This window comes from Ursus arctos, unplaced genomic scaffold (assembly GCF_023065955.2).
Source record: "Ursus arctos isolate Adak ecotype North America unplaced genomic scaffold, UrsArc2.0 scaffold_27, whole genome shotgun sequence".
NCBI classification, from domain to species: Eukaryota; Metazoa; Chordata; class Mammalia; order Carnivora; family Ursidae; genus Ursus; species Ursus arctos.
Genome location: NW_026622952.1, coordinates 1,640,667 through 1,654,852, shown reverse-complemented (window position 1 = coordinate 1,654,852; position 14,186 = coordinate 1,640,667). Strand labels below are relative to the sequence as shown.

At 45.3% G+C, this 14,186-nt stretch overlaps 1 protein-coding gene across 3 annotated transcripts in view; it reads left to right on the top strand.

Moving 5' to 3' along the window:
• Positions 1-11,201: 11,201 nt before the first annotated feature.
• Positions 11,202-14,186, top strand: part of HGSNAT (heparan-alpha-glucosaminide N-acetyltransferase) — a 45,180-nt gene continuing 42,195 nt past the window's right edge. Inside the window, exon 1 of one of the 3 annotated variants that reach the window (XM_026485679.4) lies at positions 11,202-11,444. In XM_026485679.4, coding sequence (XP_026341464.2) covers positions 11,216-11,444 — 229 coding nt within the window. In that variant the 5' untranslated portion in view covers positions 11,202-11,215. The remainder of the gene's footprint in view (positions 11,445-14,186) is intronic. The other 2 variants (XM_026485680.4, XM_026485681.4) reach the window with 2 other exon arrangements.

The window sequence follows — 14,186 nt, the reverse complement described above, 5'->3', positions numbered from 1 at the left end:
TTTTTGATTACTGCTTCAATTTCGTTTCTGGTTATTGGTCTATTCAGATTGTCTATTTCTTCCTGTTTCAGTCTTGGTCATTTGTAGCTTTCCAGGAAGGCAACCATTTGTTCCAGGTTGCTTAATTTGTTGGCATATAGTTGCTGGTAGTAATTTCTAATAACTGTTTCTATTTCCTTGGTGTTAGTCATGATCTCTCCTCTTTCATTCATGATTTTATTAATTTGGGTCCTTTCTTTTCTTTTGGATAAGTTTGGCCAGTGGTTTATCGATCTTCTTAATTCTTTCAAAGAACCAGCTCCTACTTTTGTTGATCTGTTCTACTTTTTTTCTGGTTTCTAACTCATTGATCTCTGCTCTAATCTTTATTATTTCTCTTCTCCTGCTTGGTTTAGGTTTTATTTGCTGTTCTTTCTCCAGCTCCTTTAGGTGTAAAGGCTAGCTTGTGCATTTGGGATTTTTCTAATTTTCTGAGAGACGCTTCAATGGCTATGTATTTCCATCTTAGGACTGCCTTTGCAGTATCCCATAGGTTTTGTACTGAAGTGTTTTCATTCTCATTAGTTTCCATGAATTGTTTAAAGTCTTCTTTAATTTCCTGGATGATCCAATCATTCTTTAGCAGGATGCTCTTTAACTTCCAAGTTTGAATGCCTTCCAAATTTTTTCTTGTGATTGAGTTCCAGTTTCAAGGCATTGTGGTCTGATGCAGAGAATAATCTTAGTCTTTTGGTATTGGCTGAGACCTGATTTGTAACCCAGTATGTGGTCATTTTGGAGAAAATTCCATCTGCACTCGAGAGGAATGAGTATTCTCTTGTTTTAAGGTAGAATGTTCTGTATATATCTACGAAGTCCATCTTGTACAATGTGTCATTCAAAGCTCTTGTTTCTTTGTTGATCTTCTGTTTATATGATCTGTCCAGTGCTGAGAGTGGAGTGTTAAAATCTCCTACTAGTAATGTATTATTGTCGATCTGATTCTTTATTTTGGTTAACAGTTGACTTACGTATTTGGCTGCTGGGGGCATAGATATTTACAACTGTTAGATTTTCTTGTTGGATAGACCCTTTAAGAATGATATCGTGTCCCTCTGGATCCCTTATTACAGTCTGGTTTAAATTCTAATTTGTCTGATATAAGAATTGCTACCCCAGCCTTCTTTTGAGGTCTGTTGGCATGATAAATGGTTCTCCATCCCCTCACTTTCAGTCTGGAGGTGACTTTAGGTTAAAAATGAGTCTCTTGTAGACAGCATATGGATGGGTCCTGTCTTCGTATCCAATCTGCAACCCTGAGCCATTTCATGGGAGCATTTAGGCCGTTCACGTTGAGGGTTACTACTGAAAGATATATGCTTATTGCCATCCTATTGTCTGTACATTCCTCGTTTCTATAGATAGTCTCTGTAAATTTCTGGTCTCTATTACTCTTGGGGTCTTTCTTCTTTTATAGAACCCCCCCCCCTTAGTATTTCTTGCAGGGCTTGCTTGGTGGTCACATATTCTTTCAGTTTCGGCCGGTCCTGGAAACTCTTTATCTCTCCATCCTTTCTGAATGACAGCCTTGCCAAATAAAGTATTTTTGCTTGCATGTTCTCATATAGTACCCTGAATATGTCTTGCCAGCCCTTTCTGGCTTGCCAGGTCTCTGTGGACAGGTCTGACGTTATTCTGATGTTCCTCCACCTGTACGTAAGAAATCTCTTCCCCCCTTGCTGCTCTCGGGATGGCTTCCTTGGTTCTAAGATTTTCGAGTTTTACTATTATATGCTGGGGTGTTGGTCTGTTCCCTTGATCTTGGGAGGGGTTCTCTCTGTCTCTTGGACACAAATGCTTGCTTCCTTCCCCAGATTAGGGAAATTCTCAGCTACGATTTGCTCAAATACACCTTCTAGTCCTCCCTCTCTTCACCGCCTCAGGGATCCCATTAATTCTGACACTGGTACATTTCATAGCGTCATTAATCTCTCAAAGTCTGTTCCCATGGATTTTAAGCTGTTTGTCCCAGGCCTCCTCCTGTTCCTTCCTTTCTAGCAGTTTATGTTCTAGATCACTAATTCATTCTTCTGCCTCATTTACCCTAGCTGTTAGAGCATCCAGTTTAGATTGCATCTCATTCATAGCATTTTTAAGTTTGGCCTGATTGGCTCTCATTTATGCCCTTAGAGATTCTATATTGCTGCTGATGGTTTTCTCAATGCTAGCTATTGACTTCATAACTGCTACCCTGAAGTCTTTCTCTGACATCTTGCTTATATCCATATCCATTAGGTCTGCGGGAGAGGCTGTTGTCTCTGGTTCTTTTTGTTGTTGTGAGTTCCTCCTCCTAGTCATTCTGTGGAGGGGTAGTTTGAGGGGATGTACAGAGTCCAAAATATCAACCACAATCCAGGCAAAATGTACCCTGGGAAAACCCAGAGGGGTCGGAAGCCACCACCAAAACCACAAAGCCATAATGAAACCCAAGAATAAAATTTGTGAAGTTAAAAAATTTTTAGGGGCGCCTGGGTGGAGCAGTTGTTAAGCATCTGCCTTCGGCTCAGGGCGTGATCCCAGCATTCTGGGATTGAGCCCCACATCAGGCTCCTCCGCTATGAGCCTGCTTCTTCCTCTCCCACTCCCCCTGCTTGTGTTCCCTCTCTCGCTGGCTGTCTCTCTCTGTCAAATAAATAAATAAAATCTTAAAAAAAATTTTTTTTTAAATGTAAAGATTAAAAACTTTTTTAAAAGAGAGGGGTGAGGGTAGGGGGGCTATAATCTCTCAATGTGGGCAAGGTAGGGTGTTTCAGTACTTTTTGGGTGTATTTTGCTCTCTTTGTTAGAGGACACTACTTCCCAGAGTTACAGGGGAAATAAAATTGGATATATATAAAGGTAGTATTGAATAGGGAAAAAAGGACTACATTGAAGCTTATATCTATAGATAAAAAAAATTGGTGTAAAAAAGTACAAGTTAAAAAGCTACTATGAAATATGTTGTATTAAACATCTAGTTGGAATGAGAAAAAGGTAAAAAGAAAAAACAGAAGAAACATGAGAAAGAATTAAAAAAAAAAAGTTGTATCTGAGAAATACACAAGCTGTGAGGCAACATCTGGAACTCAATATACTATTTTCCCCTGGTGTTGGGGTTTTACAGTTTTGTGGGGACCCTTGGGTGGTCCTCCTCTTGTTCTTCCAGCTTGTCTTCTGGGGGAGGGGCCTGCCTCACTGTTTCTCAGGCAGCCCTGCTTGGGCGGAGTTGCCCCACCCACTATCAGGAGGCTGGGCTCCGTGGAAACTGGTTTTTTGGGCTTTTGTTCTCTGGCAGCTTTTCGTGCCTTTTTGGAGGGTCAGACCAAGGAAAACGATGCACCCACACCTCTGTCCCAGGGCAGAGAAATCACAGTCTGCTCTTCTCCAAACCCTCCAGAATACAGTCTCCCTTTCTGAACCCGCTGCTGAAATCTGCAGCCTCCCACGGGTGTGCACACCCCCAGTGACCCTCCCAGCGGTAGACTCAGGGCCCCCGCCTGTCTCTGCCCCCTGTGTTTCCAAAACCGCCGGTGGTCCGGGTCCACGCAGGCAGTGGCAAGGGCCCCAGTCTGGGTGCACCCCCTGCAGCTCCTGGATCCTGTTTGAGCACCCTTATCAGGCCCTTCCCGCCACCCCTACTGCCCTGCAAGTGATTGCCAGTCCCCTGGCTGGCCCAGGAGGCTTTTGAGCTCCGGTGTTATATCATTTTCCAGGGCCAGCTTATGGCGGCTCCCTCTCCCCCGTTTATCTTCTGATATCTGCCCGCAAAATCACAACTCTGTCCGGCATACATTGTGACCACAGATTTTCTGCTTGTAGAGATCCAGATACATATTCTTACAGCTCAGGCTGATTTCGTGGGTGTTCAGAATGGTTTGGTAGATATCCAGCTCAATTCAGGGTACCCGTTCAAATGGGGCCCCTACTCCTCCACCATCTTGCCCCAACTCCAATGGGCACTTGAAACATATACACTTTTATTTTCGATTATTTGTCAATTTACCTCAAGCTGAAAAAGAATCCAGAACATTTTCATCCCCTCAAAAAGAAATGCCACACCCATTAGCTATAATCCCCTATCCTCCCATTCCCCTCAACCTCTACCCTTAAGCAACCACTAAGACATTTGTATGTCTTCTTTGGAGAAATGCCTATTCAAGTTCTTAGCCCATTTTAAAATTGTATTGCTTGTTTTGTTGTTGTTGAGTTGTAGGAGTTCTTTATATATACTGGATATCAGTCCCTTACCAGACATATGATTTGCAAATATTTTCTCCCATTCCATGGTTGCTTTTTCACTATTGGTCATGTCCTTTGATGCAAAAACTTTTTTTTTAAAGATTTTATTTATTTATTTGACAGAGATAGAGACAGCCATCGAGAGAGGGAACACAAGCAGGGGGAACGGGAGAGGAAGAAGCAGGCTCCCAGCCGAGGAGCCTGATGTGGGGCTCCATCCCACAACGCCGGGATCACGCCCTGAGCTGATGGCAGACGCTTAACCGCTGTGCCACCCAGGCGCCCCTGATGCAAAAACTTTTTAATTTTGATGAAGTTCAATTTATCTTTTTTGTTGTTGTTGTCTTTGCTTTTGGTGACATACCTAAGAACTCACTGCTGAATGTAATGTCATGAAGCTATTCCCCCATATTTTCTTCTAAGAATTTTATACTTTTAGCTCTTACATTTAGGTCTTGGATCCATTTTGAGTTAACTTTTGTAGACAGTGTAAGAAAGGGCCCAACTTCTAGGGTTTTTTTTGCATGTAGATATCCAATTTCCCCAACATCATTTGTTGAAAACGTTGTTTTTTCCCATGTTGAAAATTATTTGACCATATATGTAAGTTGATTCTGGGCTTTCTATTCCATGTAATTGGTCTAGATCTCTGTCTTTATGCCAGTACCATACTGTTTTGATCACGTAGCTTTGTAGTTTTGAAATCCAGAAATGTGAAACTGCCAACTTTGTTCTTTTTTTCAAGATTGTTTTGGCTATTTGGTGTCCCTTATGATCCCATCTAAATTTTCGATGGCCTTTACTATTTTGCAAAAAAAATACCATTGGGATTTTGATAGACATTGAGTTCAATCTGTAGATGACCTTGGGTAGCATTGATATCTTAATAATATTGCCTTCCAATCCATGAACAGGGCTCATTATGGCCTTGATTTGCATTTTCCTGATGACTAATGATTTTGAGCATTTTTTTGTGGGTATTCACTGGCTATTTGTATATTTTTCTTGGAGAAATATCTATTCAGACCCTTTCCCCCATTTTTTTCTTTGCCCATTTTAAATTCAGTTGTTTGGTTGTGTTGTTGAGTTGTAGTTCTTTATATATTTTGTACACAAGTCCCTTATCAGATATATTATTTGCAAATATTTTCTCACATTTGATCAGTTGTCTTTTTATTTTCTTGAAAGTAGGGAACCCAACACAGGGCTCAATCCCAGGACCCTGGGATCATGACTTAAGCCGAAGGCAATGCTTTAACTGACTGAGCCACCCAGGTGCCCCAAAAGTGTCTTTTTTTTTTTTTAAAGATTTTATTTATTTGAGAGAGAGGGAGAGGGAGAGTGAGCATGAGCAGGGGGGGAGGGGCAGAGTGAGAAGGAAAACAGACTCCCCCAGAGCAGAGAGCCTGACATGGGGCTCAATCCTAGGATCAGGACCTGAGCCAAGGGAAGATGCTTAACTGACTAAGCTACCCAGGCACCATGAAAGTGTCTTTTGAAACACAAAAGCTTTAATTTGATGAAGTCCAATTGATCTGTATTTTTCTTTTGTTGCTCATGCTTTTGTTGACCTAAGAATCAATGATCAAATCCAAGTTCATAAAGACTTATCCTTATGTTTTCTTCTAAAGGTTTTATAATTTCTGATTTAACATTAAAATCCTTGATCCATTTTTGTTTAATTTTTGTATATGGTGTAAAGTAAGGGTCCAGCTTCCTTCTTTTGCATTTGGCCATCTAGTTGTCCCGTACCATTGTATTGTATTGACGTGTCTATGCTTTATACTCCTTTGACTCTTCCGCTCACTGCAGTCTGATCTTTGCTGCTACCCCTACCCCTGCTGTTACCAGGTCACTAATGACCTGGGAGCTAAACTGAGTGGATAATTTTCAGTCCTTTCCTTCTTGAAATACCTCTTGACTTCTATGATATCACAACCTCCTAGACTTCTTCCTACCATTCTGGCTTCTTCTTCCTAGTCTCTGCCCATCCCAAGTGTTCCTGAAGGTTCTATTCTTAGCCCAACACACATTATCTGGATGATCTCATCCTCTTCCATGGCTTCACTTGCCATCTCTGTACCGATTTTTTCCAAATACTTAATTCTTTACATCAATTTTATTTGCAAATCATATGTCTGATAAGGGAAGGTTAATCCAGTATATATAAAGAACCCCTGTAACTCAGCAATAACAATACAACCATCCAATTTAAAAATGAGAGACTGATACACATTTCTCCAAAGAAGAACATTTCAAACTCAACATTTCAACATTTCCCAAATAACCTTTTTCTCCAAATCCGCTTCTTCAGTATTTCCTACATCTATAAATGGCATGCTATCCATCGGATTTCCCAAGGCAGAAATCTGGTTTGTATGTAATAAAATGCAACCATTTTAAGTGTACATCTCAATGAATTTTTTTAAAGGTTTTATTTATTTATTTATTTGAAAGAAAGAGAGAGCACATAGGAGTGGGGGGAGGGGCAGAGGGAGAGGAAGAAGCAGACTCCCCACTGAGCAGGGAGCCTGACTCAGGCTCCATCCCAGGACTCTGGGATCATGACCTGAGCTGAAGGCAGATGAGTAACCGACTGAGCCACCCAGGTGCCCCCCTTTTCTTTTTCTTAACAGTGTCTTTAGCTTTAAAAAAATTTTTTTAGGGTCTTTGATTTTTAAAAAATGGTTTATGTACTATTTAAGAAATCTTTCACCCAACATCTAACTCGTTCTTCTTTTAATAAACACTATACAGAGGGGAAAAAAAGAGAAGAAAAAGAAATCTTTGCCTAATCCATGGTCATAAATATTTTCTCCTATAAGTCTTCTGTATTTTCTCCAGAAGTTTTATAGTTTCAGCATTTATGTTTAGGTCTTTCATCTATTTTTTTGTTTGTTTTGTGGCTTCGTTTGTTTGTTTTGTATGTGGTATGAGGTAAGGGTCAAAGTGAATCATATAATTGTAGCATTATTTGTTGAAAAGAATATGCTTTCCCCTATTACATTCCTTTGGCAATGTGGTGAAAACCAAGTTGCGTGTGTTTATTTCTAGGCTCTCTATCCTATTCCACTGAAAACACACTATCTTTTTTTTTTTAAAGATTTTATTTATTTATTTGTCAGAGAGAGAGAGAGAGGGACAGAGAGAGTACAAGCAAGGGGCTCAGCAGAGGGAGAGGGAGAAGCAGGCTCCCCGCTGAACAGGGAGCCTAATGTGGGACTCGATCCGCGGACCTGAGCGGAAGGCAGACGGTTAACCGGCTGAGCCACTCAGCCATCCCCAAAACACACTGTCTTGATTACTATAGCTTTATAATCTTGAAATCAGATAATGCAATTCCTGCAACTTTGTTCTTTTTCAGAATAATTCTGGCTATTCTAGGCCCTTTGCATTTCCATATACATTTTGGAATCATTTGTCAATTTCTTCACACATGCAAAAAAAAAATCTAAAAAATAACCTGCTGGAATTTTGATTGGGATTGATTTGGAGAGAATTGGCATCTTAACAGCAATGATTCTTTTAATGTATGAAGATGGTATTTCTCTCCAGCTAGTTAGGTCTTCTTTAACTTTCCTCATCAATATTTATAGTTTTCAATGTTCAAGTCTTCAGTTTTATTAAATTTACTGCTATGTAGTCATTTAAAAAACTCTATTGTAAATCCTATTTAAAAATGTCAAGCTCCAATTGTTTATGTCTGGAATATAAACATAGAGTTTTGTATATCGACTTTGAGTTCTGTGACCTTGCTAAATTCACTTAAGCTTTCTAGTAACTTTTTTTTTTTGTATTTGTAGATTCCTTAAGATTTTCCACATATACAATCATGCCATCTCTGAGTAAATATAATGTGTAAGTTTTTAATTTCTTTTTCTTGCCTTATTGCACTGATTAGGAACTCCAGGACAATGCTGAGTAGAAATGGTGAGGGCAGACAATCTTGTCTTGTTCACGATCCTAGGAGGAAAGCATTCAGTCTCCCCAAGTGTCCAGTTAGCCCTAAGTTTTTCATAGATGCCCTTTATCAGACTGAAGAGATTCCCTTCTATTCCTAGTTTGCTGAGAATTGACTAGGTATTGAATTTTGTCCAGTGGTTTTGTTTTGGTCTTTTTCCTGCACGTGTTCATTGCGTGTGGCCACATGGCTTGCTTTGGACAGTGAAATGTGAATGCAAGTCACAGACATCTCCTTACGGAAGGAGCTTTAAGAGCCAGTGGGGGATTTGCGGCATTATGTTCCCACTGCTGCAGGAGTGGTGGAAGCTGCTGTTGGACTGAAGCATCGGGCATAAATGTGAGCAAGAAATGAACTTCCGTTGAGATAAGCCAAGAGATTTAGGGGCTGTTTATTAGGGCATCATAGCCTAACAGAGAAGGTTCTTGCCCTCAGGACAAACTTTTTGCCTACATGGAGCTTACATTCTAATGCAAGAGAAACACATAAACAAATGCACATTCTAATGTCAGGTAGAGAAGAAAACAGAGCAGATACAGTGAGATACAGGGATAGAGGAAGTTTTAGCTTTAGATTAAGGTAATGGGGAAGGCCACCTTGAAAAGCTAACAGTTGAGCTGAGACCTGAGTGAAGTGAGGGAGGGAGCCGTGAGGTATCTGGTGGAAGGGTGTTCCAGGTGCACAGCCAAGCACTGCTCTAAGACAGGAACTCCCGACTCTCCTGGCCATGGAGGATTGGGACAAAGCTGAAAGTGCCGTCCTCAAGGAGAGGAGAGAGAAGGATATATCTACCCTGTGGCCCCTGTGGCCCATTCTGGTTCTGTGGGGACAGAAGCAGCTGTTGGACAGTAGACAACTTGTTGGCAATGGCCTTGCCAGATGGCTTAGACACCACTGTCCCTTGAGTCTTGAGATTCTGAACAGTGGGACAAAGAAGAAAGAGGGAGTAACTGAACATTTTCCTGACGTTCAGACATAGACACTTGTCTTCTCTGAGAAAGAGGATGTGACTGACCTTTGTGAGACAGTCCATGACCATTATTTTCCTGAAAGTTATTCTCCACCTTAAAACTCATCAACAGCTTGCTATGGTCCTTAGGACGAAGCCCAAACTCAGTTCTTTTTTTTTTTTTTTTTTTTTTTTATCTTTTATCTTTTTTATTTTTGTGAGACAGAGAGAGAAAGAGAGAGAACAAGCAGGGGGAGGGGAAGGGGCAGAGGGAGAAGCAGGCTCCCAGCTGAGCAGGGAGCCCAGTGCAGGACACATGCGGGACCAGATTCCAGGACTCCGGGATCATGACCTGAGTCGAAGGCAGCCACTTAACTGACTGACCCACCCAACTCAATTCTATTGACTAGCTCTGTCCCAGAATTCCGCTTCAGTTACACTGGGTTCCCACGCTGGGCCCTGCTTTATCTGAGCCTGTGCAAAGGCTGTTCCTTCTATTAGGAACTCCCCCCCCCTTTTTTTCCCAAGATTTTATATTTGACAGAGAGAGACACAGCGAGAGAGAGGGAACACAAGAAGGGGGAGTGGGAGAGGGAGAAGCAGGCTCCCTGCTGAGCAGGGAGCTGGATCCCAGGACCCTGGGATCATGACCTGAGCAGACGCTTAACCACTGAGCCACCCAGGTGCCCCAGGAACACTGCCTCCCTTGGCCTGGCTAACATCCCTCAAACTTGGTTTAAGTGTCAGTCTTCCTGGGAGTCTTTCCAGACCAGCTTAGGTGCTTCTGTCAAATGCTATCTTAGCATCTTGTTCTACCAACATAGCACTCACCATACTTATTGTAGCTTTAAAACATTGTCAGGTAATTCAGACACACAGGGAAGTATAAAAAATAATTTTGGGGGGGGGCGCCTGGGTGGCTCAGTCGGTTAAACCACCGCCTTTGGCTCAGATCATGATCGCTCACTGTATCGGGCTCCCTGTTCAGCGGGGAGCCTGCTTCTCCTTCTCCTTCTGCCTGCCAATCCCCCTGCATGTGCTCTTTCTCTGACAAACATATAAATAAAATCTTTAAAAACGGTAATATAGGGGTCACCCATATGCCTATCACCCTAGTTAAGCAATGAAACATTGCCAGCCGAAGCCCACTGCGATGACATCTTGCTCCCTCCCTACTCCCAACCATTACTTGAATTTAGTGTCTATCTTTCCGTATCTGTCTATAGTTTTATTACATATGCATATATACTTAAACAACATACAGTACTGTTTTTCTGGCTTTACACTTTACGTATAAGTTATCACAAAGGGATTTGTGCAAATTGCCTTTTGCCCTCAGCTTTATTTTTGTGACTCATCCATGTTGATACACATAGATCATTTCTACAGCTGTATATATTCTACCACAATTTACCCATTTTCTCCACTGATAGACATTTAGAGTGTTTACAGGTTTTTGAAATTCGAAAGCACTCCGCTGCGAGCATTATCGAACGTGCCTCTATCGAACGTGTCTCCTCCGTACGACAGTTTCCCCGGGTATATAGGAGTGCAACTGCGGAGTCATCGTGCCCGCGCGCCTCTAACTTTGCATCCGAGACTGACAAAGAGCATCAAACTGGTGGTACCCCATGGCGGCTTTGGAGGCGCATCTGTCCCTCTGGAGGGTGAACGCCTGGGGGCCTGGGACTCTGCCTGTCTTGCTTACCATGGCATTTCCAGAACTGGGGCCAGGGGACGCTAACGCCCGTTTGTATGGTGAATGACAGGACCCAGGAATTGAGCAGAATGTTGCTCAGGGGAGTGGCCACAGACTGGGGCGCCGCGGCCGCTGGCCTGCAGGACCAAAGAGCACTGCGTGCTGGGAGCGCACCTCGGCTCCTTCCCGTGCTCGGGTCAGCGGGCGCAGGGAGCTGGCGGCCCCGCCCGACGCGGGGGCAGGCCCGCGACCCCCCCCCGCCAGCGGCCCCGCCCCCGGCTCCGGCTTTGCCCCCGCCCCCTCGGTGAGTCAGGCGGCGGCGGTGGTGACGGCAGCCGGGAGGGAGGCGATGACGGGCGCGCGGCCGCGTGGCGCGGAGAAGCGCCGGGCCCGGGAGCGCGGCGGCGGCGGCAGAGGAGCGGCGGCCGAGGCGGCGGCGGCGGCGGGCGGCATGAGCGGGGCGCCGGGCGCTGGCCGGGCGCTGGCCGCGCTGCTGTTGGCCGCGTCGGTGCTGAGCGCCGCGCTGCTGGCCCCCGGCGGCTCTCCGGAGCGCGGTGCCGAGGCCGCCCCGCCGCGAGGTGAGTGCGGACCCCGCGCCGCGGCGGCCCCTCCCGCCGCCCGTTCCGCTGGGGGGCGCGGCCAGCTGAGGGGCCGCGCGACTGTCCCCTCCCCCGGGGCGACGCGCCGCCCCCTCCCGGCTGGGGCCCCGCCGCGGGCGAGCGCTCGGAATAAAGCGGGTCTCCGGAACTAGTTTTTGTTTCCTCTGCGTTGTAGGGAGCGCCCTCGGGCCGGGAGTCTTTCGGTGTCGGCACGTTTGCCCGCTGTCGCAGACACGGCGCGGGTTAGCCTCGCGGGCTCGGGGGACTAGTGCTGTGGAGGGGCCCGACCCCTTCGTCCAAAAAGCACCCACCCGAACGGGAAACACCCACCCGAACGGGAGGGCCGCGGGCCGCGGAGAGAGCCGCCGAGCGGGACAGCCCCGCGCCCACGCCCGCCCGCACGCCCAGAGGCTGCCGCGCATCTAGGTCTCCAGGCGACTCTTGTTTTACAGCGGAGAGCCTTTGAGGGGGAGACCTGTTACTCCCCAAATGCGAAGCTAAATAAGAGACGGACGGGCCGAGAAAGGGGCGTTTCCGACGTGCAGCCCTCGCCTAGCTTACTGTTTGCGGGGACTTCTGCGCAAACGAAGTCCGCTCCGCGAAGGGGACGCACGACTTGGCGCGTGGCCGGCTGCGCTGGGGGAAGCTGGAGCGCGGGCCGCTGCCCGGCCGGGCCGCCGTGGTTGCGGGGCTCGCAGCGCTGCAGCCCCGGGCCGCGGCTGGGCGGGGAAAAGCCACCCGCCGCGCTGGCCTGCAACTCGCTAGTAAACGTCCGACCTAGAATAAGAACTCCGCTAGCGGCGGCGCGGGGACGGTGTGGATCGCAGGCGCTGGTTGTCGGAACTCGAAGCCCCGTCTCAAGCGCCCTTAGGCACATTTCACGGCTAGGGTGATGCGAGGGACAGTTGAGGCCTGGGTTTGCTGGCGCCCTGCGGTTTGCTGGGAAGCCACGAAACAAGATTTTTGGCCTGGGAGGGGCAGCGTGGGGTATTTTTGCTGGGGGTGATTCTACTGCCGACTGGGGGTGTCGGCACTCAGCTCCTCTAGGGTTTTCCTAATTTGCGTGGTCTCCCAACTCCCCGGGGGAAATGGTGAAAAATACTCCCCTAGAACCCCCGAAACGGGAATCCCACGGCCCCAGGAGATGATAGTCCCCAGCTCCTCCCCAGGGGATGCTTTGTTCAGGGATTATGGGGTCAGTCAACTGCAGCAAACCCTATTTGATCAGGGTTTGGGGAAAGGTCTGCCTGTCCCCTGCCTCTCTTCCCCACCTCCTCCCATCCCGTTTTCTGTATCAGAATAAGGGGGGTTTCGGCGTCAGTGCGTGTACTTCAGACTGTCCCTCCTCCCTGGCCAGAATCTTGTAGGGCAAAGACTAAATGAATTTTGAAAAACCATCTTAGCGGATTACATTTTGTATTACTGCCTCCCCCACTCCTGACTGTCCCCTCTACTCCCCTTTTATATTGGAGGAAACGGACCCTAAGAGGTTACGTCATCAGGCCAATCTTAAGTTGTCAGGGACAGATCTCGTGCAATGCCTTTTTTTTGTACTTTAGCACCATTTAATAGCGGTAATTATTTTAGGACAGAGGTGATTTGTAAGTAGTAATTCTGTGGAGTTAGGGAGAACATATTAATATTCTTAAGTGATCCACTCCAGAACCTTCAGGGAGCTGTGTTGAGAGGACAGCTAGGCTTTACTGCCACCTGGAGTTCAGGTTTGGGCTGGACAACTTCCTACTAAGAACTCCATCTTCCTATGGTTTGAGGACTCAAGTTTACTTAGAAAGAAAAAATAATAAATAGACAATGTCTTTAAAAATTTGTCCTGCAAAGATACTCATGAACAGAGAGATAGACCCAGAAATTAAATATTTGGAAACAAAATAAAAGTCTGATATACAAACAGCACAGTTACTCGGGCACTATTGAAAGGTGACTTTATTGAGAAAATTGGTTTTTTTTGGATATAATGCTCCTTGAGTGTTGCCCTGGTATTTCTAAGGTCATCAGTATCAGAAGTTGGCGGCTTTTTCTTGAAACTGAGCATCAAGTTCAATTTAGATGTCATAGTGGATAGCCTGGGAGTTGTATCCTTGTGGTGACTATTAAGACCTGTTAAAGTCTGAAATTCGTTTGGAAATTGAAGAACCCTACTCTACCCACTACTGAAGACTCAGGAATATGAATAAAAGCATTAGTTACTCCAACTATGAAGGGATGATGATATGTAAACAATTACAGAGGAAAAGGTCAATGGATAGTGACTATAAATTTGAAAATGAAAACTATCAAAACTGAACAAGGGAAACTAAAGAGAACTATTTGAAAACATGGCGTGACACGTATCTGTGACAGGTATGACAAAGGATTTAACATCTGTGCTATGTAAAGAAATGATACAAATCCTAAAAGAACCTCAAGACTGAACGGGCGTTAAATAACAAAAACTCAGCAGGGTAAATGTAAAGATCAAATTGGCTTTATTCAGTAATTCATGAATCGGCCAGTATCCCATCTAGCGAATAGAAGGAGCTCCCTCAAGCTGCAGAGAAAGAAAGGTTTTATTTATTTTATTTTTTTTAATATTCTATTTTATTTATTTGACAGAGACAGCCAGCGAGAAAGGGAACACAAGCAGGGGGAGTGGGAGAGGAAGAAGCAGGCTCCCAGCTGAGCAGGGAGCCCCGTGCAGGGCTCGATGCGGGGCTCGATGCG